This window comes from Manis pentadactyla, chromosome X (genome assembly GCF_030020395.1).
Source record: "Manis pentadactyla isolate mManPen7 chromosome X, mManPen7.hap1, whole genome shotgun sequence".
Lineage (NCBI taxonomy): Eukaryota > Metazoa > Chordata > Mammalia > Pholidota > Manidae > Manis > Manis pentadactyla.
Genome location: NC_080038.1, coordinates 5679131 through 5705608, shown reverse-complemented (window position 1 = coordinate 5705608; position 26478 = coordinate 5679131). Strand labels below are relative to the sequence as shown.

General features: G+C 48.4%; 1 protein-coding gene across 4 annotated transcripts in view; it reads right to left on the bottom strand.

The window, feature by feature from the left end:
* The window catches only part of CLCN4 (chloride voltage-gated channel 4), a 57894-nt gene that overhangs the window by 20832 nt on the left and 10584 nt on the right, over nt 1-26478 (bottom strand). For all 4 annotated transcript variants that reach the window (XM_036913008.2, XM_036913004.2, XM_036913006.2 and 1 more), the window contains exons 3-8: nt 15411-15565; nt 13054-13153; nt 8434-8621; nt 5361-5483; nt 920-1126; nt 749-829 (exon numbers count right to left, since the gene is read on the bottom strand). In XM_036913008.2, the coding sequence (XP_036768903.1) occupies nt 749-829; nt 920-1126; nt 5361-5483; nt 8434-8621; nt 13054-13153; nt 15411-15554 (843 nt within the window). In that variant the 5' untranslated portion in view covers nt 15555-15565. The remainder of the gene's footprint in view (nt 1-748; nt 830-919; nt 1127-5360; nt 5484-8433; nt 8622-13053; nt 13154-15410; nt 15566-26478) is intronic.

Genomic DNA, 26478 nt, shown 5'->3' with positions numbered 1-26478 from the left:
TAATCATGAACAAAATACACCAACAAAGATATTGATGGATTCTATCTCTCAAGTGGAATGGATACTAGTCAAGGTAAGTGTGAGCTATTTTTTTGAGAAAGGAAAATAATTCATCATAATTCTCCTTGTGGCACAGAGACACCCCCCCCACACACACTAAAAGCAAATAAACTTCTGGATTTAATTTTACAGACAACAGAGTAGGTCAGGGTTGGAAAACCCTGTATGGCATAGGAGTTGAGAATGGTTTTTACATTCTTAATTGGTTAGAGGAAAGAGTATTCTGGGACATGTGAAATGTTCAAAAGAACACTATTTTGTGACCTGTGAAAGTATATAAAATTCAAACTCTAGCGTCCGTAAGGCAAGTTCACTGGGATGCAGCCCCGCCCAGTCCTGTGTGTGTGGTCTGCAGCAGCTTTCCCACTACCACGGCCGCTGCGCCAGAGCCCGTAAGACCTGCAGAGCCTAAAATATTTACTACCTGGCTCTTTACAGAAAATATTTGCCGACCCCTGGAATAGAGCCATCCGAGTTGCCAAAGACATGAAAAAGAGAGGCAAAGGCAAATCTTCAAAAAAAAAAAACTATACTGGCAATTTTTAAAGCAATACTTGGAAACAGAGTATTTTAACGGTGAAATTGTGGTTCCTTAATGAGCTGCAGGAATCTAGTCCTCAAAGGGTCCAGTAGTGGAGGCCTACTGCTGTGCCAACCATGCCCACATTCCTCAGCCGCCCCTTCTCACCTCTTCCAGGCTGAAAAGCACACCCCCGATGGGAGCCCCGAAGGCCACGGAGACTCCAGCGGCAGCAGCAGCCGAGAGCACCTGCAAGGCAAAGCACTGACGTGAGGCCCAGGCCCGTGCACAGCCCAGGTGGTGGGCTCAGCACCTCGGACCTAAGCGCGGCCTGCTCACCTCTCGCCTCTTGCCCTCGTTCTTGCTGTACTTGGAGAAAAGGCTGCTGAAGAAGTTGCCGCAACAGCAGGCCACGTGCACCAGCGGCCCTTCCTTCCCAAGGCTCAGGCCGGAGGACACTACCAGCACCAGGGTGACAGTCTTGATCAGCAGGGTCCACTTCCCCAAATAGCCTCTGATGATAAAACCACTCAAAATGGTCTTTATCTGAAAGAGGGGGCAGAGAACGAGGCAGATGAGTTGCTTCGATGTCACGGCTAGGAAAGTGACCACCTCCTCTGCATGGGATTCACTGAATTGCACTGAGAAGAGGCTATTTTCCTTCTTGATTTAGCTATAATTTTATTTTAACAGAATTTCTATTAACATATGATTTTATATTAATGGGAAACTGAAACAACTCAATGCATAGAAAATCTTAAGAATACCAAGAATAATAAGAGATAATGAGAACTAAATAATTATCAGGGTCTCATTTTATTTAGGGCATTTTATCCTGCTCACATTGCCCTCTGTTGTGTCAAAAAAAGACATTATCTATTGATTTTAACTGTTCATTTTTTACTTTGAAAGAGGTCCAAGATAAAGACAGAAAGCTGGCCAGATACGTGACAAAGCAAAGAGCACAAAATGTCACATGCACTTTAGGCCGAGATCAGCAAACTCTGGCCCATGGGCCAAATCCAGCCCACTGCCCGTTTCTGTATGACCCACAAGCTTACAGTACTTTAAACAGTTTTAAATGTAATACATGAACAAGACTACCAGCCTTTTAATAAAATAGTTGCTTGACTCCCTCTTGGCTCCCAAAGCCTAAAATACTGACTCTCTACCCTTTACTGGAAAAGTTAACCAGCCCCTCCTGTAGGCCATGCATATGTGGGTGTTTACTGTCCAATTCTTTCAACTTTATTTTTAATATGATGAAAAAAGAAGATGCTCAACATTCTAGTACTGCATCCCTGGGGGGTGTACAGGTGTCTGAATCCATGGTGGCCCCTTCTCTTCTATCGGATCCTGCCCCTCTTTTATTGAAAGGTACTTTGACTACAGGTAGAGTTGTCTTGCTGCATTTTCAGACCCGCCACATTTTGTAAATGCCAAATGACAGCTTTCTTCCTAAAGGTGTACAAGAGGTTGCCGAACACTTTCAGAATTCAACTGGATGCCAATCTCAGTGGGTAACTCCATATATTGGAGTCCTCTTCCTCCATAACAGTATTCTTTTGGCTACATAAGCATCACCAATAGGTAACTTTTTACCTTCAACCTCTCCCACAACTGGCTGAAATGGAATGAATGTTTACTGCTGAGTTAGCAATTTACAAGCCTGTGATCATAGATGAATTAGATACGAAGTGAGTCGGCCAGTGGAATTCATGGTCAATTTCTATTTCCCCATTGTATAATACTTCATGGGCCAAGGTTATCTCTTGTCAGTGTTGGTACAGTTACATAACTTCAAGATGCCTCCTAGTGGGTTTTGCTCTACCAAGAAATCAATTTCTCAAATATCTGTAACAGCCCGTCTTGACAGTGGCGCCCATTGGAATCACCTGGGGAATTAGAAACCAGCAACGACTGGCTCTGCCCTAGAGATCTGATGTGACTGGTCTGAGGTGTATCCTGGGCACGAGGTTTTTTAAAGCCTCCCTAGGTGATTCTAAAATGCAGCCCAGGTAGAGAAACACTGCTCCAATTTCTGGAAAAAGCAGTATTAAGGAACAGTCCTGAAGCTCTCTTTGACATCCTGACACCTTTGGCGATTTGGGAAGGGTGGTGAAGTGAGCTAATCCTTGAAATTTTAAAGAGGTTCGAATGGGCCCCTTTCACCTCAGAACTGGTGATAGAGATCTGTTCCTTAATTCAAGGAGAAAGTTCGAGTGCAGGCGTGCATTTCTGAAGAGCTCAATGAGCTCCTTCCTACAGAGCACAGGTGAGGTCTTCCAGCTGTACAATCAGATGGCATTTCTTGAACTAGCCTTTCAAGAATGGCAGACAGACCAGCAATGGTTAAACTGGTCTTTAGCGATAGTTGGCCTGTTTGAGCCTGTGCTCTGGGGACCTCAGATCCCTTACTTAAGGGATGTTTTATTATGCCTGCCACAATCCTACCCTTGTGTTGCCACAAATAAAATTATCTCTAATTTTTTGTCAGTTAGTTAATGTGGATTTGGACCCTAGGGTACAGTTTAAGAGGGTAATACCATTTAGAAAATTACAAGCATCTAAATTACCTGAGCCTTTGCCAGCCAGGACATGTGGTGAATTGAACAATGTAATTGGCATTTTGTAATTCTCTAAAATGATTTTATAAAATTGTCATGATCAAATTAGGGACTAAAGAAAGCAAATTCATTCCCAGTAGATGCCAAAATCCAATCACTGGCTTTAATTTGAATTAACAGACACTGAATCAAGCAGGGCTTTAAGGAGATACATTGCAACAGATTTGTGACTGTTCAACTCAAAGTAGGTTCTAAGAGAACACAATTTCTTAGGTGGTCAATAGGGCTGCTACTAATGAAGCCCCACGAGCAGCCATGCACCCACCACCCAGTTCCAGACAGAAGAGTGGGGACCTTTGGAAGCCCCGTGTTTGCTTCCTCAGTGGAAGACCAAATTCAGCCAGCCCTTCAGGGACAGAGCCCATATTCAAGCTCCTTGTCTGCCTATAACATCCATAAGCCGAGCACACCTCTCTGGTTCTTGGAAAGGGAAGATGGGACTGCCCGTCACACTTTTTATTGCTGCATTAAATTCTCTACCAATTCCCCATCGGCCAACTCCTTATTTTGGAAAGACGACCTGAGTCAAAAAACGCCTGCTATTGCGCTGTGGGACCATCAGCTGAGATGCCAAAAGTGATCTGTTCTTGTCCAGGGTGGCTCAGGTCTTAGATCCCAAATGCAATGCAGTCAGGTCTGCTACAATGTGCTTTGAAAATCGAGATTTGTTCCAGTGAGATTCATGCATTAGGGAAGAACTTGAGCATAACGCAAATTTCGTGTCTGTTTATGCACAGTTTCATCTGGGAGAAACACAGGGCGAAGGCAGACTGCACCAGCTGGACCGAGCTGTGCTCAGAACACACAGAACACACACAGGCACATGCTTCAAACATTTACCAGTCCACAGGGCACTAGGGAGTATTTATATATTTCTTAACCATTTCATGTGCATAAAGCTGTGGTACTGCTTTTCTTGGGTTCCCATCTTTTTGATACGTGTCACAGATGACGTTTTTGGGTGCTGTGCTCCTAACCCCATTTTCCCCACGGGTTCTGTGTGACTGCCTGGCGCTGTGTTTTTTGGAATGCACACGGTGCACTGTAGCAGAGCCGGCTGTACCGAGGAAATAGGATGGCACTACAGCTGGTCTTTCAGGTTCCTGCGGTGATATGTTAACAAAAGCAATCACAAATTCAGCATGACATATTGCCTCTATTTTTTTTTTCTATCTTTGCTGGAACAAGCCACTGTTAAGCTTTTCTCTCGACATACTTTTAAGGACTCCAGCACTTCCTATGGACTGTCTGGACCAGCAGCAGTGCTGGCAAACACCAGCAAAGGGTGTGGGTTCAGGGAGCTGAGCCCAACACGGGTCCATTGCCATGACCGGCCATACCTATAAACCTACGTCTTCACCACCTGTAGGCACTGCTGAAACACCATTTTAAGTAACTGAGCTGTGTTGTTATACTGATCACAGAACACTTAAAATTATTTCTAGCGAAAACTTTCAGTGTCTGGGCTTTTTGGGAATTAGCTCAGTTATCATTCTACTCAGCAGAGGCTGCTAGGTTTGAAGTTTAGTCTCAGGCATTCCTGTTAATCACTGAGGTCGCGTCTCTCATACTCTGGTTAGATGACAATGCTGAGACATATTTGTGAGAACTCTAAACTCACACAGGGATGCCTTCCTGACGCACACACTGAAGGTGCAATTAAGTTTTTTAAAGATTGCTATTACCTTGTCACCAGAAGAACAAAATGTAGCAAGGGACTTCACTCCTCAGTAAACTTTCTGAGCAGCAAAGTCCACTGTTGTCCTTTTCTGACATTACATCATAAACGTGTATCTACAAGTTACATCATAAACATACCTTTGCCACATGTCTGATTCCATAGGCTTGAAGAGTAATGCCTGGTTTGCAAAGACAACAATATAACCATCTGAGAAGCCATTAAGGCATAAATCCTGAAGCCAAATGGCTGGGTTCAACCCATAGCTTACCAGCGTAGTGGCCTTGGGCGAGCTACCTAACCTCTCTGGGCTTTGGTTTCCTCAACTATCACATGAAGAATAATGGTACCTACTTCATAGGCTCACAAATGAGTTTGTAGATGTCAAATGCTTAGAACCGTGCTTGGCACATAAGTGCTACATTGGTATTTGGTGTTCTTATTTTTGGCACAAAAGAGATTGGGCCCCACTAACCTCTGGTATTCCGGAGCCACAGGCATATGGTGCAAATACACGCACCAGGGAGACGGCCAAGAAGGCAAACAGCAACGCCCACAGGATGTACATCAGGTAATTCAGAATGTAAGCACTGGCACCCTAAACCAGACCCAAAATAAGAAATGACACATGAGCCATCACAGACCTGAGCCACGTCCCCACCCGCCCCTCTGCTCTTGGAGCAGGAGCTTTGATGGGACTCTGTCCCACCCCCATGGCAACAAAAAGGCCTAGTGTTGGTTTTCTCAGCTGTTGCTAGAGCTACAGGCGGCACACAAACACAGCCCTGCTGCTTCTCCAGGAGCTGTTTGCACAGACCTTGTCCCGGGTGAGATCTCAGCCGCCAGGGAAAGGGTGACTGACGTCGGCTTTCATCACCACCTGTGCTAGAGGTAACGAAGGCGTGGCACAGCGAATTCTGCCTTGGAGATCCCGGAAGGTTTTCCTTGTCTTGTCTGCGGTGGATCGGCCCCCACTAGCTGCCATTAAGGCCCAGCCATGGCGCAGCAAGCAGCCGCAGTGCCAGTGAATGCATGTGGGAGTGCAGTTTAGAAAACCGCTACTCAAATGTGGCACGCGGACTGGCAGCAGCTGGGCGCCTATTAGCAGTGCAGAGTCCCCTACAGCATCTTATAGGCTGATGGACAGTGACTGCAATGGGGTGTGGGGGGACTCGATAACACGGGGGAATGTAGTAACCACAATGTTGCTCATGTGAAACCTTCATAAGAGTGTATGTCAATGATACCTTAATAAAAAAGAAAAGAAAACAAATGCAGACTGTCGGGGCCCCTCAAGACCCACTGAATCCAACACTCTTGGAACCTGGGCCCGGCAAAATGTGTTTCAACAAGCTGTCCCGGGGACCTGGATGCAAACTAACATGCGAGAGGCACTTTTAGAGGGAAAAACTCCATCATCTCCTTCTGAATAATTCACTGAACCATTTTTTCCAAATTATCTGATGTGTGGAGAATGCTTTCTGAACCAAACACACAGCCTAGGGTCTTTGACGCTGAGGACGTGGTCTGCTGGGGGGAGACCACATTTCTCTCGGCCTCAGCTTCCTGCCCCCACCTGGATCACTCAAGTGAGGGGAAAGGAAAGCGACGTCACCTATAAGCCAGGCAGTGGACGTGGCCACATGTGAGCCTATGAAATGCAAAAGCATGTGCCAGGAGTCTGCTCTGGCCATGACAATCACATATATTCACACCTTGTGTGCTGAGAAATGGGACTGAGGATTACGTTTCACCCACTTAAAACTGTAGTTTTTTGAAACTAAAAATAACTTCTCACTCTTGCTAACAGTAATTCTTTGAATCAAAGTATAAATCTTATAAGTGGTTGAAAAGATGGACGCCCATATTTCCCAAAAAAAATACTGCAAGTAGGACAGAAGAAATAAAATATGGCACCCAGCCAACTCTGTCTGCCCACTCCCATCAACCCAAGTATAGAATTTATTTTTGGAAGTAATGGAGAGCATTGAGAACGTGTGAGATTTCAAGATCCCTGACTACTTCTGAGATTTGAAGGAATTAATTTTCAATTCCACTGAGAAAGAGGTTTAGAAAAATGGCAAAGTGCATTCCAAATGTGTTCAGCTGTGGTAAGTCCATTGGGCAAAAAAAGATGGGGGCAGGAGATTATAAATAGATTACATTTACCTTCCAAAACAAGTTCTAGCTTGAATGGTCCTCACATTACCCCTAGTGTGAATCTTGGCAACTGTGCTCCCCCATCACTTGGGTTTCTAAGCTGTCAATGACCCATTGTCATTGTGGTAACCACTGAATTCGGTTAGAAGTTAACCCTTTTCCTGAACTAAGATTTTATACAGATCTAAAGCTCTAAGTGCCCTGAAGGCAAGCACCCATTCCGTGGTTCACCTGGGGCATTCCCATCACAGAAGGCCCAGAAACTTCCTCCTCAATGCACTCATGGGATGCACTGGAAGATGAGAACTTAAACCCCAATGACCTAGCTCTTCACACCTCCTAGGGAGGCTACAATCAAAAACAGACAATATCAAGTGTTGATCAGGATGTGCACAAATTGGAACCCTCATGCATTGCTGGTAGGAAAGTAAAATGGTGCAGCCACTTTTGAAAACACTCTGATAGTTACTAAGAAGGTTAAACATAGAGTTAGCATACAGCCTGGCAATTCTCCTACTTAGGTATAGGCCCCAGAGAAATAAAAACACATGTCCACACAAAAACTTGGACAAAAATGTTCAGGACAAAAATCATTCATAATAGTGCAAGAGTGAAAGAAGCCCATGTTCACTGACTGATGAAAGGATGAATACCATGCGGCGCATCCATACAATGCAAGATTACTCAGCCATGAGAAGGAATGAGTACCAGTTTACGCTGCAACACGAATGAACCTGAAAAACAACATGCTAAGGGGAAGAAGTCAGACACCAACGTCCACACCTTATATGACCCCGCTTATGTGAAATGTCCAGAAAACGCAAATCTGTACAGACAGAAAGTAGATTCATGGTGGCCAGGGACTGGTGGGTTGGGTGGAATGGGGAGTGACTGCTCATGGGTACAGGGTTTCTTTTGGGATGACAAAGATTTCTGAAGTTATACCGTGGTGATGGTGACACAACTGTGAATATTCTTGAAGCCACTCCACTGTACACTTATAATGGGCAAACCATATGGACTGTGAATTACATCTCAGGAAAGCGAGGGTTTTTTTAAAGATAACATCACTTCTCCTTAATTAAAAGGTATATAAATCAACCCTATTTCTTGATTGACAAAGCACTTTTGGTAAGAAAAATGAAGCCAAACACAAGACTTCTAAAAATACATACATACATTGTGCCCATGACTCAGTGGGGAAGTTTTTTCCAACTGAAGCTTAAACATTACAGCTAGAAAAAGTCTTGCGAGTATTAAGCCATGGGTGACGATCAGGACAGACACTTGAAGGTAAAAACCACAGATATTCACAGCATGCCCAGCGGTGTTCCGAAGCGCCCGTGGACTGGCAGGCATTCCCTGAAAGGATCTGCCCAGAAACCCACCTCCGACTGGTTCACCAGCAGCTCTGACCACTTCTGCCACAGGGGACACTTGTCCCTGTCCTCAAAAGTGGTCTCATTGGAAGTCCAGCAGCACTGCTCGTGGCTGTACCAGAACGCAGACAGGCAGACCCCCTCCTTCAAGTCGGTCATCCAGTCGACAGCAAGGTCGATGACGCCAGCTAAGGTGCCTGGAAGAAGCAGCAAGAACCTCTTAGAGGACTTGCCCGGTGACGACGCCCAGAGTGCACAGCACGGGGCCAATGCAGGAGCGCAGCAGCCCGGGGGGCCGCCAGAGGAGGAGGTGGGCCGGCCACCGCTGCCGCTCACACGGGGAGTCTCTCACGTGCACTGTGAAGTCCCCTGCGCACTCCTGGCATGCGCAAGGCAGCGCCCCGCCAGTGACATACGAAGGCCAATGATACACGGTCCTTAGGTGACTCACATCAGGCAGGGGAGAGACAGACAGCTCTTAACCCAGCTCAAGCCATTGGGGCCCAGCAGCTTTCAGCATTCATCCCTTCCAAACTGTAGGAACAGGGTACGTACAGCCTATAAATGACAGAACCCCCTCAGTAAATTCTGGGGTAGGATGCTGGGGTCATGGACATTAGTATTTCTCAGATAGATGTGACAATTCAGACAAAATGGAGGCATACCAACTATAACAGCCTCATCATTTAAGTAAGGTTTTGATACTGAATGGGAAACAAGCTTGGAAAAATCTCTTATTTGAACTTTCCAGATTTTTTAAATTATAGGTAAAGGATTGTGGATCTACATAAGTAAATAACCACTTTAAAGGCTGATATAAGTGGTATAAAATAAAGTGTGCAGTGGTCCACAAAGGCTACCTTGGGTCTCTTTCTAGAAAAAACCATCCAGTCTTTTATGAGGCAATACTTGCAGGCTACTAAATTTTTCAAAGTTTAACTTTCCTTATTACAACATCAATTCGCCACCCACATCGACCCCAAAGGCACCCACACTCCTGCACCAGGGCTCACCCCTGCCTGCTCCTCTCCTGTTACCGCGGAAGCTGCTCACTGTCCTTGAGAGGATGCCTGATTCCTCAGCAGGTCACAGCCTCCAACAATGGGCCACTGCGTCTCCATCAGTCACAAACCCCCCACGCTGCCCACTCCACGTTCCTGGAGCATCCAGGCTCTCCTCTCAGCACCACCCCGGTCACCACTGTCCTCCCCCAGCCTGGCAATCTCCTGTTTATCTTCCAGATCCTGGCATTTACATCATCTCCTTCAGGAAGCCTTCCTGATTTCCTGGGTCTGGACTAGGTATCCTTCCCAGGCATTCCCCTATCACCATACCTCCCCTATCACATCCGGATATCATCATTAGCTATATATATATACTCCCACTAGTCCATAAGTTGGGCAGAAGGAAGATTCTATTGTCTGGTTGCATGCCACAGTGGGGGTCAAGTCAAATGGCCAGACTCTGTGTCCGCCCTCAGCCTCGTCCACTGTTGTACCCACATCAAGAACATAGTTGGAACTATACATCCATGTTGAATGAATGAGTGCAATAAATGAGTGCAAGTCAGCCTCTCATTCAGTGGTGCCAGCCACCAGTCCATGCTGGGACTACAGCAGCGAACAAGGCAGACTCGGGTCCCTGCCTCTGCAGAACTGCACCAGAACGCAGTGAGGGGAGAAAGACACCAGAGAAAAGAAGTACATCGGGGGCTCCATCACAAGGTGACAGGTTCTAGAGAAAAAGAATACAGCACGTTATGACGGTGCAGCCACTAAGGAAAACAACTCGGCAGTTCCTCAAACAATTAAACATAGACTTAGCATGGGACCCAGCAGTTCCACTCCTAAGTGTCTACCCACGAGAAAGGAAAAAGTGTGTGTACACAAAGACCTGGATGCAAATGTTCACAGCGGCACTCTCCACGATAGCCACAAAGTGGCACCAACCTATGTGCCCACCAACCGCTGAGTGGAGAAGCAAAATGTGGTCTGTGTGTACAGCAGAATAGTATTTGGCAGCACAAAGGAGTTAAGTCCTGATAGGTGCCCCAGCACAGGTGAGCGTGGGAAGCATTACACGACATGAAGGGAGCTCATCACAGAACAGTACATACTGCATGACTCCACTGATCGGAGATGTGTGGAACAGGCAACCATGTGGACGGAAAGGAGACTAGCGGTGGCCTGGTAGGGAGGGGGGCACTGGGGCTTGATGGCTACCGGGTGGGGAGGTTCTCTGGGGGCTGGTGACAGTGCTCTGAAATTGATAGTGGTGATGGTGCACAACACCGTGAATGTACTAAAACCCACTGGATTGTGCACTTTAACAGAGTGAATTGTACGGCACACACATTGTAAGGATTGCATCTCAATAAAGCTCTTACACACACAGAAGCGAGGGGGATGAGGCTCAGAGAGGGAGAGGTGTACTTTTAGAAACGGTGCTCAGGGAGTACCCCAGGCCAAAGATGACATTTGAACAAAGACCTAACGAAGGTGAGGGTGGGGTCCTGCAGATATCCAGGGGCAAGACCCACTGAGAAACCCAAATTCATAGCTACTCATTCCTCCGTAATTACATTAGGCCGCTTATATACAGCCAAGTACTACCGGCTTCCTGGCTGACTGCTCCTGACAGTGACAGGCGTCTCAGCTTCATTCCGTGGAACAATAGTGACACCTGGTGGTGACTCCTGATAAGCGCCCTGCACAGGAGCAGCTGCAGGGCCTCTCTTTCACGGGGGTCAGAATATACATCATATCGGGCGTGCCACTGGGAAGACAACAGGCCAGGCAGTACGACCCCTGAGCCCTCTCCACCGTTAGACCAGCCCAGGAACAGAAAAGTGAACGGGGCACAGTTTGTTGGCTTTCCCTTTAAGGTGCATGCAGATCAAAAGAACATTTTAGCCACATCCACTGTCAATGTCATCCCACTCTTGATTTCTTCCTTTATTCATTTGCTGATGTGTTGTGTCCATGGGATCACCCTTCTGCAGTGGTGACAACTGGCTGCACATCAAAATCACAGATGGGTGAGGGCCAGGTGGAAGTGGTGGGGTGGGGTGGGCTTTATTCAATGCTAGGGGGTCATCTCCGAGAATACTATTTATCTGAAGCCCAGGCAGTATTTTTTTTTAATTCCTCAGGTGATTCTTCCTGAAAGAACTGATGGATATCAGGCTGACAGTAAAGCCCATCGATCAATATCAGATTTGTTAAAGATGGCCTGATCAGTCTCTTAGTTAATAAATCTACACTGGGCTGTTCACTTCGGCAAGAAGCCAGAACATCTGTTCCAGACTTCTTCCTTTCCTCTACTTATTTCTCCTTCGTAGTGGCCAAGAGTAAATGATGGAGTGTATGGTTTTATGAATCTATTCTAAATAAGACATCAAGATTCACAGCAAACTGCCCATCTTCAAAGGTCTTCATAAAAGCAGTAAAAGAAGTCAGCAGCAAAACACTATATATCCATGGAATCTAATTCCCTGCCAACGCTGCTGCCATTACGTACTGGGAGAGCCCCTGGGAGAGGAGGGACAGAACGGAAGAAGTGGGCAGACAGATGCCGTGGCGAGAAGGAAAGGATGCCCCTTCAGCACCCCTCTTGGCCCTTTATAACACACATGGAGCCCCTCCCTGGCAACCGCGCCCCTCCTCTGACTGTATGTGGAATAATGAAAGGAAGAAGGCTCAGAAACCAAAACCCTCTGTGATCACCAAACTTACACCTACAGCCTGTTAGTGTTCTGCCGTTCTGAGAGCTCACTATAGTCTGCCTCCACTATGGGCATTCTTTGATCAATCCCACAACCATACCTATTATGTCACTATAGGTAGGGGATTTTTAGTAAGGGACTAGCTTTAGCATGGTCAAGTTTTTCATTCTTAGACATTCACACCTTCACAATCTTGTAAAGGGAAGTAAGTTTCAGGAGACAATTTCCATGGAAAATTGGTGCCTTTGATATTAAAAGGGGAGGTTTCCCCTCTAGATATTCCATCCCTTCACTCTGGAAACATCTACTGCCCATAAGCATGGTGTTGGGATCAGAAAAATGAAGGGCACAGAGTCCCTGAGGGTCAGAACAATGCATGGGCTGGAGGTATCTCCCTGGGCCTACCTCAGATCCTGCGGGTGTCTCCAATTATTTTGAGTGTCTTAGGATGTTTACATGCATTCCAGAGCCTGCCAGTATTAGTAAAGGCTACTCATATGGTGTTTTATTATTTATTATTAGAGATCAAAATTTTTCTATACTTTCTTGCCTTCTACCTAGCCAAGTACTATAGAATATAAAATATGTGCTTTTGATGAAGCCCAGTATGGCAACATGCTTTTGTGCTGCAAAAAGGGCCAACCAGCACTGTAATGACAGCTCTCCACTGGCTGTACTTGGGCCCCCGGGGCCGTGGGGGTCTTATCTTACTGATAAAAGATTCTGGGTTAAATGTATGGCCATGGATTTGCTAAGATATGAAGTAATAAATCCCTTGCATGGGGTAAAAGAGAAACCAGACATTTTCAGAAAAGGACCGCTAACATTTGGCGCTGTGGATTTCAGCGCCTCCCACGTTGCTCTGGGAACGCTGCGTGCCCCCCGTGTGCCCGCCCCCCACGTACCCGCCAGGAGGCCGATGAGCAGCATCACCACCCATCCCGACCAGGCATCCAGCAAGCCCTTGATGAACTCCCAGATGGACTCCTTGCTCCTGCTGGTTATCTAGAAACAAAAAGACACGGTAGTTGATGGGAATACGTTTTGCTGCTTCCTTCCCCGAAAGTGTTTTCCCTCAGGGCAGGCCAAGCACCTAAATTCCCACGTACATTGTCCTTTTGGCCAGCTACATGGGCTGTCTAGCTCACCTCACAGGGCTATAAAGGTGCCAGAAGAGTCTCCAACGAAGCAGCATCCCCAAAAAACTCAATTAAAAAGACTTTCTACGTGTGACTTGATCTTTGATTATTCAAAAGCCATTCCCACGGGAGACATGGATTTGGTGTCTCCATTTTGAATAAGAATTATTATTTTAACTTACATTTTTAAGGTCTCAACAAAGAAATGAACCTGCTCAACAAAGACTTCATTTCCTTCTTTTGTTTTCAAGGTTATACAATAATAGCCAGAACTTTGAATTGGCGAGCTTGGGTGGCATGTGCCAGGCAGTGGCTGTGTGAACACGCTGTAAGAGCGCCCCTTTGCCTCTGTGTGCTCACAGTATCCTGCCTTCCTCGGGGACTGCCGTTCCCCTCCGAACCCCTCGGAGCAGGGCCTGGCAAACATTTTCTATAAAGACTTTCAGCCCTGAGGGTCCAGTGGCCTCTGTCGCAACTACTCAGCTCTGCTATCTGGCACAAAAGGCGCCGTAAGAACGTGTACCTATACAGGCGGGGCTGTGCCAACAAAGCCTGCCTTCCAAAAGCAGGGGCCAAGCTGGATCTGGTCTGAGGGACAGAGGCCAACACCTTCTGCTGCAGAGTGCAGCGGCCCTGCCGCCCCATTGCTCCGCACTGGAGCTGAGAGGCAGGGCTGGCCCCGGAACTCCGCCCCCCTCCCTGCAGATCACTCTTGCCCCTTTCCCTGCCAACCTGCGTGCAATGATGTGACACAGTCGCACTACTGACGTCACTCCGCATCCCACTTGGAAGCTGCTCCCTGTGAGGTCACCGACGCCCCCCACACGGTGGGTTCGTCCCCTCCTCCCCCTCTCCGTGCAGGTGACCTGACTAGCAGCCCCCTCCCACCGGACCTACTAGATCTTGGCGCTGCCCAGGATCCTGACTGCTTCCTCACTTCTCCCTCTGGTGTCCAGGCCACCTTGGCCACTTCTAAAGCTTCCATGCCCACTCACATGCCAAGGACCCCTCATGCCCCACCACAGCCCTGACCTTGCCCTTGAACTGTACAGAGTGACCTCTACCTGCCAACCAGCCCCAGCTACGGGCTGGACAAACACCTCACACTCAAAGCGGTGGAAACAGAAGTCAGCAGCCTCCCCTTGAAATATGCCACTCCCCGTTGTCCCTCTGGTCGTCCCCCCATCTGACCACAGCCAGCTGGCTTCCTTGACTCCACTCCCCTCCTGACCCCAAGACCTGAGCCTCTCTCCATCTGCTCCTCACTCACCACCTTTTGTCAGACCTTCCTCCTCCTTCTCCTGAACTGATTTCCAAGCTTCCTGTTTCTCCCTTTGCAATGCACCTTTCCTGTATATTCTGCGGCCATCAGGATGAAAGCCAAACTCCTTCATGGCCTACGTGGTCATTCCTGACCCAGCCCCACTGGCCACACTGCCACTCATCTCTATTCCTCCCTTTCCACAAAGCTCCCACCAGACCTCAGAGCTCCTCAGACTGCCTAAATGTGCCATGTTCTTTCACACCTATGTGACTCACAAAAGGGCTACTCCTGATTTTAGAATCCTTACCCTTCTCTGCCTAGCAGACTCTTAGTCATCCTTCAAGACCCAACTGAAATGTCACCCTCTCTAAAAACCTCTTCCTAAATCATCCCTCCTAAATGACCTCATAGCACTTGATACATAACTTCTTGTAGCCCATTAAAATATACAGCAATGCCAGGCACTGTATTATATGCTTTCATATACGCACAAACTCACTTCATCTTCACTTCATCAATCACCCCGATCCTTGCTAGTGAGAAGATAGGGTCCAGAAATGGCACCCCAAAGTCACCCAGTCTGAAGGTATCAAGGGCAGGATGTACCCAATTTGTCTGGTTCAAGCCACATTGTTGTCCTCCACACCACAGCTCTGTATGACATCACCTCCCACCCACAGCACCCAGTAATATCATCACCTGTCCATATGTCTGCCTCTCCTACCAGCCCTCTCTTCTTTAGAACCTAGCCCAGTACATGACACAGGAACCTACGCCCCAGCTCAATGCCTGGCCAATGAAAACCAGGCCCAGCCATTTGAAGGGATCCCTTCAATGTGACTTTATGAATGCCACCTACCTTTCTGTGTCTGTCAGTGTCCCGTGACTTTTCCCTTAGCCAGTCAATGGTGTGGAAGTCCTCATATGTCCCCACATCAGGGAATGGCTCATCGAGAAAATCCATCAGGTTTCCAGAGCCACTCATCACGCCTGCATTGACCATGCTAATTACACCTGGGAGAGAAAACCTGTGGTTGAAAACGTACTGCAAGACATCGGCACAGGCACAGCAGAATAATCCACATGCAGTCTTTTCCTATATAGGAAAGAACTTTTTCAGCGTAGGCATCTCTGCTGTAATGAAATGCACAGTCTGTCTTAGTCCAGGCTCCCATAACAAAGTAACAAAAACCACCGTAGCCTGGATGGCTTATCATCAACATTCAGTTCTCACAGTCCTGGAGGCTGGAAAGTCCAAGATGAAGGCAGATCCAGTGTCTTGTGAGGACCCGCTTCCTGGTTCAGGGATGGCCATTTCATCACTGTGTCCTCACATGAAGGAATTGACAATGGCGCTGTCTGGGGTCTCCTTTATCAGGGCACTAAGCCCATCACAAGGCGCCACCCTCACAACCTGATCACCTCCCAAAGGCCCGCCTCCTAACACACCACATTGTATTGTATCACATAGGTTTCCATATGAATTTGGGGGACACACAAACATTATTCAGTCTATAACATAGTCAACTCTGGTTATTCACAGTAATTACATTCTATGTAGTCACCAATTCACAAATTAATGACTCCTGAAGCCACTGTCCCTAACAGAAATACAGGGTGAGTTTCCTGCAAATCTCTAGTCACATTTTCATCAACCAATCAATACACAGTCTTGTTTTTAGTTTCTGTTTTAAGACACCTTATTGAATAGATATTGTTGATTGATTAACATGGAACTCGTGGCTGACTCCTGCCTGAATGAAGCCTCCCTAACACTCGTATTTTCTCCATAAGGCGCTAGAGGCACCCCAGCACCGCATTTTAGGGACATTGTCAACAGCGAAATTACCCATTAAAAACCATAAACACATTAAACACATGCCACTAACCAGACTGCAGGAAGGATGCTTCTTTACACTCTGCAAGCTGAAACTAGATACAGAGGGCCACCTTTGTTAGCCTCAGCAGAACGGGCATTTCCGGCCACTCAAACTTGGCCACTCTGCACGTGCACACGTCTGTGAATGACTGAGAAAGCACCATGTGTACTGACTTGAGGGTTACAAGTAAGTTCTAATGGGTAGGCAAATTCAGAAATATGGAACCACAAATGAGGATCAATTGTCTATATATCTGAAAAACCTCACATTCTACAAAAGTAAGGCATCAAACTGAGAAGCCTGGAGGGGCCGACGGGGACGACTCACACTGTGCAAAAGCAAATCACTATGACCAAACCAGTAAGTGCTTCCTAGATAAAGCAGACCTCGCAGGCAGGTAGCCCGTGTGGTTGTCACTGCAGGTATTCAAAATGTACAGCAACAGCAGAGTGAAAATGCTGGCAAGCATTTAATTAACTGCTGAGAGCCCCATCTGCACAGGGCAGTGGCCCTCCACACCAGGGGACCACCAGGGACAAGGACAAAGAGGCAGGACAACCTGCCACGTGGGCCATGCTATGAATGTTTGTGAACCCCAAAATTCCTGTGCTGGAACCGTAAGTCCCAACGGCATGGAAGCAGGAGGGCTTTGGGGGCATGATCAGGTCACGACCACTGAGCCCTCAGGAATGGGATGAGAGACCCCAGGGAGCTAGCTCGCTCCTTCCGCCATGTGAGGACAGGGCAAGTAGTCTGTGACTAGGAATAGCATCCTCACCCAATCAGGGTGGCACTCAGGGGTCGGACTTCCAGCCTCCGGAACTGTGAGAACAGATGTCTGTGGTTTGCAAGCCCCCAGTGTGTGGTGTTTACTGTTCTAGCAGCCCAAATGGGCCGCGACAAGCCACAAACCATGACAGGCTGGTGGCACTGCCCTCAGCAAGAAGCTCTGCAAGGAGCAGGTGGTCACTTTGCATTTCTCTTCAAATACAGTCAAAAGGGCTCTTGCCGCCAGGACAGTGGCCAAGTTGAAGGCTTCTTCCTTTCCTGCCTACAATAACCACCCGCCCACACCCCTCCAGCTCCCCGTCTGAAAAACCAGCACAAGTAACCCAAGGACTTTCTGTGTTATACTGCCATCACGGCCTGATTTACAGACCACGCAGCAGCTGACCTGGGATGTAGACAATGCTTCAAGGCAGGACCAGGTCTCGCCACCAGCTAGCAGAAAGAACACACTCTTACAACAACAAAAGGTTGGAATGAGAACTACAGAGAAATTATTTTGGCAAAGAGCATGGAAATTGGAATTACAGGGCCACAAAAGTGCTGGAATAGATGGTTCAAGAAGTAAAAGGTAGGTATAAAAATATTTGAGCATAGCCTTCTCTCATTGCTTTAGGTATTTTTATATCTGGAGGACTCACCACAGCCTGATGAAACTGCATTTTAATCAAATTCAAAAGACACTACAGACAAAGTGGGGTAATCACCTTACAAGCAATAAGGTGGCCATAGTGAGAGATTTATTGACCGTCTGCACAACTCAGCTGCTTTAAAACTTTAAAAGTTTGAGGTCTGAGCCATGCCAAGCTGAAAACTATACCCATTGATGAGTACCCAGGGAAGGATCACATTGCACAAGTCAGTAGCAACCAATAATAAAAGGGAAGGAGTAAAATTAGAAAGCAAAGACTTTGTTGTCATTTCTACAAAAACAAGGTGGTAATAGCCTCATAGAATATGTGGTAAAGACAATCTCTGGCGGGAAAAATGAGACAGCAGGCTGCTGACCCACAACATGTGCAAGACTGAGCCAGCAGATAGAAGAAGTGCAGAAACCTGGACACTACTAAAAAAAGGAGTTCATCTTACTTGAAATTTAACCAAATCTCTAGTCAAGCAACAACTCCAGGCAATAATGGTTGAAACCAAAACTCACTCTGGAGAACAATTACATCTTTAAACTCTGATGGAGCATGTCATGGTCATGACAATCAGATACATAATTGGTAAAGGAAAATAAACATGATTAACCTGTAGATCTAATCAGGGGCTTCCCTGGGGGCCCAGAAGACGTGGTGATGTCACTTCTCAGGATGGGGTTAAGAACGACAAGAGGGTCAGGAAATGCGTACGAAGCAGGCATCCAGTCAGAAGAACGGGAAGACCTCTATCTCAGATCCACTGGGAAGAGGGGATAGATAAGGAATAAGAATCCAGCCAGATGGGGGAGCAACAAGCAGTGAACTCCAAGGACTTGCTAAATGACAAACTCAACCTGCATAAGTTCCATATGAACCTCTCTCCTGTTTTTATTTCTTCTCTCCAGCAAGATCATTTTTGCTGGCAGATGACACCTCTGCTATGGTCTCAAGGCCATGGTTTCAGAAAGGACAGCACCCTAGAACCTGAGCTAAGAGTCCTACTCAGTCTGGGTTCAGCAAACTGCAGCTGGCCTGGTTTTGCAAATAAAAGTTTTAGTGGAATACAGCCATGCCCACTCATTTACATATTGTCTAAGGATGTTTTCACATGACAACAGCACAATTGAGCAGTTATGACAAAGACAATATGGCCTACAAAGCCTTAAATGTTTGCTATTTGGCCATTTACAGAAAACATTTGTTACCCCTGTTCTATGCAATGGATTGATTGAAAAAATGGCCCAGATTTTCTACCCCTCCCTGTATCTGCCACATTTTCACTGGCACTTGGCAGCTCCTCCTCATTAAGAGGCGGAGTCTATCTCAAGAAGGGACTAGCAGTTACCAAAGGGGAGGGGTGTGGGAGGGCGGGTGGGGAGGGAGGGAGAAGGGGACTGAGGGGTATTATGTTTAGTATACATGGTGTGGGGGATCATGGGGAGAACAGTGGAGCACAGAGAAGGCACATAGTGGATCTGTGGCATCTTGCTGCACTGATGGACAGTATGGGGTATGGGTGGGGACTTGATAATATGGGTGAATGTAGTAACCACATTGTTTTTCTTGTGAAACCTTCATAAGAGTGTATATCAATCATACCTTAATAAAAATTTTTTTTAAAAAGAGGTGGAGTCTATTTCTCCACCCCTTGTATCTTGGCTGACCTTGTGCCATGCAGTAGAAATGACAGCATGCATGTACTGAGTCTAGACTCCAAAAGGTGATGCAGCCTCTACTTTTTTTTCTTGGACCTGTGTCTCTGCCATGAGAAGCTTAGGCTAGAATGCTGGGAGATGAGAGACCACATGGAGTTGAGTCGGGGCATCTCAGCAGGGGCCACCCTAGATCGCTTAGGCCCAGCCAAGCACAGATTCATGAGTGACCACAGCCAAGATCCGCTGAGTTTGGCCCAATCAAACCACCCAGCCAACCTGTGCACTGTGAGAAAAATAAATAGTTATTGTTCTAAGCCACTGGGCTTCTTTAAGGGATTGTTATGTAGCCACACCATAGGTACTTAATAGATACAGTTCACTTGGGCTCTGAGACAGAAGAGAAACGAAGACAGGTAAGTTAGCTGTGGCACTGCAGACCAACTCCAGGGGAGGGGACCAGGCAGCAACAGATGAGAAAGCTGCCAACAGAAACAGGACAGAATCGAGGTTCATGCTGAAGCAATGCACCCCTCATACACTACCAGATTTGCCTACAAAGGGACTTTGCAAAACACATGGAACACCTGGGTCTTTTATCCAATCCTTCAAGTTAAGAAAGTGCCTGCAGGTTTGGTCTTCCAGCATGAAGACCCAAGAGGCTAGGGTCAAAGTCTTCAACAGCAGACCCTGTCCAGTAAGCCTCACTCCCCCCAGGCCCGTGAGGACAAGCATGTGTTAACTATAACAGTATTAATGATGTCATCTATGGCTTTGATGTTAAAAGCAACTCTGAATGGGTTGGCTCACCCTCAGAACAGGGATCTGTACCAGTTCAAGGAAACCTGTATTTTGTATAATGGGACATTGGCAATAACAACAGAAGATGAAAGCAAGCAGGAAATCACCCAGATGAAGATGAAGGAGGACAGGTTCTAAACTAAAATTAGGGCTTAACTAAATAAGGAGAACACCCCATCCCAGGCTAATTAGACTTATCAGCATATCTGATCAAAAACCAAAAAATGTCAGGCCCAAACCTGTACCTTCTAGCGTGCTGTTTCCTTTACCTTGAACTTGCCTGTCCTGTCTGGAAAGCTCCTATTCACCCTCCAGAACTCTGTTCTTTTTTACCCTATCCATGCAGTGTGCACTAGTTTCCACAGGGAGAGTTGGGGCTTCCTCCTCAGTGATCTAACAGCATTTTTTTCTTCTTAAATTGTGATTTTAAAAAAAAACATGAGATCTACCCTCTTAACGAACATTTAAGTGGCCAGCATAGTGCTGTTAACTATAAGCAGAATGGTGTACGGCACATCTCGAGGTAGTTTTCATCTTGCATAACTGAAGCTTTATACACACTGAACTGCAACTCCCCATTTTCCCCTCCCAGCCCCTGGCAGCCACTCCTGCTTCCTGCTTCTAGGAGACGGACTGCTCTAGGTGCCTCCTCTATGTGGGGTCATGCGGTGCTTGTCTTCCCGGGATTGGCCTATTTCCCTGAGCACAATGTCCTCCAGGTCTATCCATCTGTTGCAGATGGCAGCATTTCCTGCTTTCCAAAGGCCACTCTATGTTAGACACGTTTTCTTTCTAGAATAAGTTCTGCATCCAGTGTTGCCAGTACCCCACCCATATCCCTCAAAACCTTCTAGTACGCTCCATCTGATTTCCAACCTATCTCTATGCCTGAGGTCACTGCTTCGGGACCCACACGAGGTGGCTCTGAATGGCATGCCTGAAGTGCATCCTTGGGAGCAGGTCCTAACCGATGACTCTCGGGAACTGCAGTATGAATACCCCTACTCCTTTGCCCCTTAACAGGATCATTTCAGAAAGGCACGTGTTTTAGTACCTGTGCAGAAAAGACGGACCTCTGCAGGCTGGAGACTGTTCTCCTTAGGAAGGCCTGCTTGTAAGGCTGGCACTTGGCTGGCATCTGGGAACTTGGACTTCAGGAGGGCGCCCACCATTCCCAGAGCAGGTGAGAATGGCTCTCTGTCCCTACACGGGTTTCCAGAGAATGTGATTTATGATGAACCCCTGCTCTCCTTCTGGGGGTCTGGCATTTGGTGGGCGCTAGGCGGAGGGTGCCTGCAGGACCAGGCCCTAGTAAAAACCCCAGGCCCTGAGGATCTAACAAGCCCTCAGGTGACAACAGTTCACACGTGTTGTGTCAAGTCACCGCGGGAGTAGTGGAGTGTGTCCTGTGCGACTCCGCTGGGAAAGGACTCTGGGAAAGGACTTTGTCCCTGGTCTCCTCCACACTCCGCCCTGAGAGCCTTTTCCTTCACCAACTGCTTACTATGCTTTCCCTGTGATAAACCACAGCTGTGAAGGCGACTGTACGCTGAGTCCTGGGAGTCCTCCTGGTGAGCCTAGAGGCAATCCTGGGGGACCCCTGGCACAGCAGGCACCGTTCCCTAGAGTCTGCAAGCGTGCAGTGGAGCTGCTTCAGGAGCCCCTGCGCAAACTCCGCACCCCAGAATCCTGCCTCAGGGCCCGCTCACGGGAAACGGCAGAAGAAGGCAGTGCCCCGTGGCATTTTCTCCAGAAGACCCAAGAGTGGTTTTTATGGCCCTGTACGAATGGACAACATTTTCTATGACCCAGGGCCAAGCAAAAAGTCATCAGAAACCACATCAAAAGCAAGAGCCACGAAAGAAAACCAAAAGGGATACATTGTGCTAATAATGGGCAAAGTAAAACTTGCCATCCATGCAAGAACTCAGGAAAACTCTGATACCCTTTACTGACTACAACAGACTAACAGCTGTGCTGAGGCCTCCAGCAGCTCCTGGACAGTCTGAGCGCCGACAGCGGCTGCTGTACACTCCTCAGCAGATGAGCTGACTAGAACATTTACTACAGGAAATCCTGCTGTACACAAAGATATAAACTGCTGAACTACGATCCCACGGATACAGAAAGCTCAACAAACCCCAAGCCCCCCAAAAAAGAAAATCACACCAACACATAGCATAAACAAATTGTTAGAACCAGTGAAAAGAAGGATATCTTAAGAGCAGTAAGAGAAAAAAGATACGTACAGAGAAAACTAGTCAACTATACACAACTATGAGGATGAACAATGTACCACTGCAAACACAGACAAGGATGACGCCCTCAAGCCTACTGTCAAGCAAAGCCAGACACAAAGGAATACACGAGTCCATTAATATAAAGTTCCAAACAAGCAAAATGAATCTGTGGTAGCAGACACTCTTGGGCTGCGGAGTGACTAGACAGGGACATGTGGGTGGCTTCTGGGGGCTGGTCATGTTCCATTTCTGGGCCTGGGCACCGGTTACTCAGGTGTGTTACTATGTGAAAATTCATCAAGTTGAGCACTTCTGTTCTACACACTTTTTGGCACATGCATTTCAATAAAATGTTTATCGAAGGCAATCCAAAAGAGCCATCAGCTGGAATTAAATCTCACTGCCTCACTTTACAGCAGTTACATGTTTAGCTGCCATGAGGCAACGCTTCTCTGAAGTGCCCGTGAAATACTTCCTCTTTTACAATACCTCTCGCATCATCTCTTTCCAAAATGATCTCCCACCAAAGTTATCCAGATCACAGTCTGAACCCTCAGGCACTGGGGTTGCACACCCACTGTGCAACAGTGTGCAGACGACATGGGCCACACACTGCATTACAAGCCGGAGCACGTTTTGCCGGTGTGGGAGGGAAAGAAGAGATGCTCACGTAGAAACTTACGTCACACATGTGCAAATGCTGGGTGCGTGAAGTGACGGCCAGACATCCAAACCCCACTGGCATATGAGGGCTAGTCTATTGAAGTCTCCAGGCTATGAACACAGAGATACTCATTTTCATGAAACATAGGGAGTTGTCCACTTACTTAAATTCAGTATACTCAAGCTCATCATCAATATGCCCTAATTTAAAATCAATAAATCTAAACCTTGCATGAAGCTCCTCTCCTGTGCAACCCGAGAGAGACAGACACACAGACAGACACCACACATGAACAAAAATGGAGCAATCAGAGGAAAGTGGAGCTTCAGAAGAGGGAGGCAGCTGGGGGAGCTGCCTCAAGGAGCGGCCAGCACTAGGCCCCCAGTCCCAGAAAACCCTGGGCTCTTTCCAGCTGTATTTGTTGTCCTATGCTACACAACAAATGACCCCAGAACTTAGCAGCTCACAACAGTAAATGTGTATGGACTTACACAGTTTCTCTATATCAGGAATTTGGGAGCAGCTTGGTTGGGACTTCCCGGCTCAAGGTGTCTAAGGAGACTGTGGCCAAGCTGTCAGCTATGGCTGCGGTCATCTGAAGGCTGGAGAAAGGCAGGGACCCATTTCCAACTTGGCTCCCAGACATAGCTGGCAAGTTGGTGCTTGCTGTTGGTGGGAGGCCTCGGTTCTGCTCCGTTCGGCATCTACACAGGGCTGCTTGAGTGGTTCTCAGGACATGACAGCTGGCTTGCCCCGGAGCGAGGTGGAAGCGGCAGAGTCTCTCGTGACCTAGCCCTGGAAGTCACACAGCATCCCTTCCACGGTGTCCTCTGGTGGCACAGATCAGCCCTGAGTGATCACGGTGGGAGGGGTCGGCATGGGCACGAATACCAGGGGGCAGGGGCGCTGGGGCCCAGTCAAAGCTTTTCAGCTCACCTCTACCGCCTGAAACCCCACCACCTTCAAATTCATTTGAGATAATGGAGTCTCGCTCGTGAGGATGCAGACGCCTTGGACATTCATTCACACCTCCCGGCCAATCCTCCAGCCCCAAGCTGGGCTCCCCACACGGAGAAGACCAAGCAGCACTGACAGTGAGAGGAGCCCTCCGGTGGCCACATGACCAATGACAGTCCCAAAGAGAGGGAAGCTCAGAGCTAAAGGCCGGGCAGAAAGAGCTGTGAGAATTCAGCTTTGGCTGTTTCAAAATTGTGCCTGGAGCCGGCAAGGCTGGAAGGAGAGCCATCTCCTCTCCCTCCGTCCTCACCAGCGCCTCCCACCCACAGCACGCAGTGCTCCTTCAGCTACAGTCTGGCTTCCACAGGGCGGGAGGCCAGCGTGGGCTGGGACCCCTGCACGGCATGCTCCCCACAGCCCCGGGGACATGCTGGCCCATCTTGGAACAGAGCCTGCATGGTGGAAAGGAGATGTGGCCGACTACATGCAGCCATGGGTGACACAATGGACTTTCAGTATTCTCACGTCCCCGCCACCGGGGGCAGGGAGAGGGGGCGTTAGGTCTCTGTGTTGCTGGTGCTAAGGGCCAAGGACTTAGAACTGCCCCCCCCCCCAAGAGACTCCTTCTCACAATAATAACAGACAACTTTTTATAGGGTTCGCAGGGTGCTGGGTGCCATTCTAAGCACTGCAGACATATTCAGTTGTTAGGGCTCTTGATACTCTCTGAATTAAATACTGTCACCCTCAGGCCGCATTACAGGTGAGCAGACTGAGGCAGAGGCGAGGGTAGGCCATGGGCTCAGGTCTTACAGACAGTGAGCAGGTGGCCACATTCCAGCCAGGCCCTGCGGCCCTTGCTCTCCCACAGCCTGGCAGGCCTGGGTCCTCTCAGGACCCGAGAGCTGCCTGCTCCCCAGAGAGCTTGCTGCCACCAACCCTCTCCTGAGCTGCACAGAGGCCCGCCAGCCACTCTCTGGCCTCCGGCCAGACAGGGCCTCCGCTCCCCCGACCCCGTGGCCGCGGCGCTTCCCTAGGGCCACCCGGCCGGAGGCCCACAGACCGGCTGGCTCAAACGACAGAAACGTATTGCCTCACAGCTCTGGAGGCCAGAAGCCTGGGATCACGGGGTTGCCTGGGTCGCTTCCTTCTGGGGGTGCCAGGGGGGCCTCCACCCCAGGCCCCTCTCCTTGGCGTGCAGACAGCTGTCCCCTCCCTGGGTCCCTTCACGTCGCCTTCTCTCTGTGCCTCTCTCTCTGTACTGAAATTTCCTCCTCTTACAATGGCATGAGTCATCCTGGATCGGGGCCCACCCTAATGCTCTCATTTTAACTTGATTACCTCTAAAAAGACCCTATCGCCAAATACAGTTGCATTCAAGGTACTGGGGTACCTCAACATATGAATTTTGAGGGACACAATTCAGCCCGTAGCAGCTCCTGAAGATAATGCTGGCGGGGAACACAGCTCTGTGTCCCTCCCTCTCCCGGGACCTCCTGACTGACCTTCTATTGACCATTTTCCTCCGACCCAACCTATTCTCTGCTTATATGGGGTACAGCCCCTCAGGGATAAGTAAGATCTAAACAGACCTTCATGACTAGCAGCTCTGTAAAGGTCAGACCCAGTGAGTCACCAAACATGGCCTTGAGGTGTTCCTCGAATGAGGCTGCAGGGAAGACGGCCTGGGGTGGCTAAGCCTATCTATCTGGGGCACCAAGCTGAAGGCTTTCTCAAAGTCTTGGCCAAAGGGGTGCTGGCAGAGGAATGCCTCAGCTAAGAGGAAAAAGAGCTGGTCCGTAATCGCTGTGGCCAGCCTTCCCATCTCTTAAGCACAAAGCCCTGCCACCCGGCTAGCACCACCAAGGGGCCCAGCGGCGGGGACAGCAAGTGTCGCATTTGGCCAGAGAAACCCAGAAGGCCAACGAAGAACCAGGCCCAGGTAAGCACCGTCAGCCCAGAGAGAAGCATGTAAAGAGCGCTGGGCACAGAAGCGAGTGAGCAGGGCCCCAGCCCCCATGGCAAGGAGCGGCCCCCACGGCAAGGAGGGGGATATGGCGAACGCAGTGTCCGTGGGCAACTCTCCCTCGGCCCGACACTGACCGACCCGGCGCCATCCTTGGGGGGCCAAGCGCCTGTCCCCAGCCCTCTGCCCTTACATGACTCCAGGAGGCGCTACAGGGAAGGCGCCTGTCTCACACTTCCATCAATGCACCCAGCGGCCAGACCAGGCTCCTCCCCGGCAGAACGGCATGAAGACCCCCGTTGCAGCAAGCAAGCGCCTCCGAGGGCAGCACTGCAGAGGG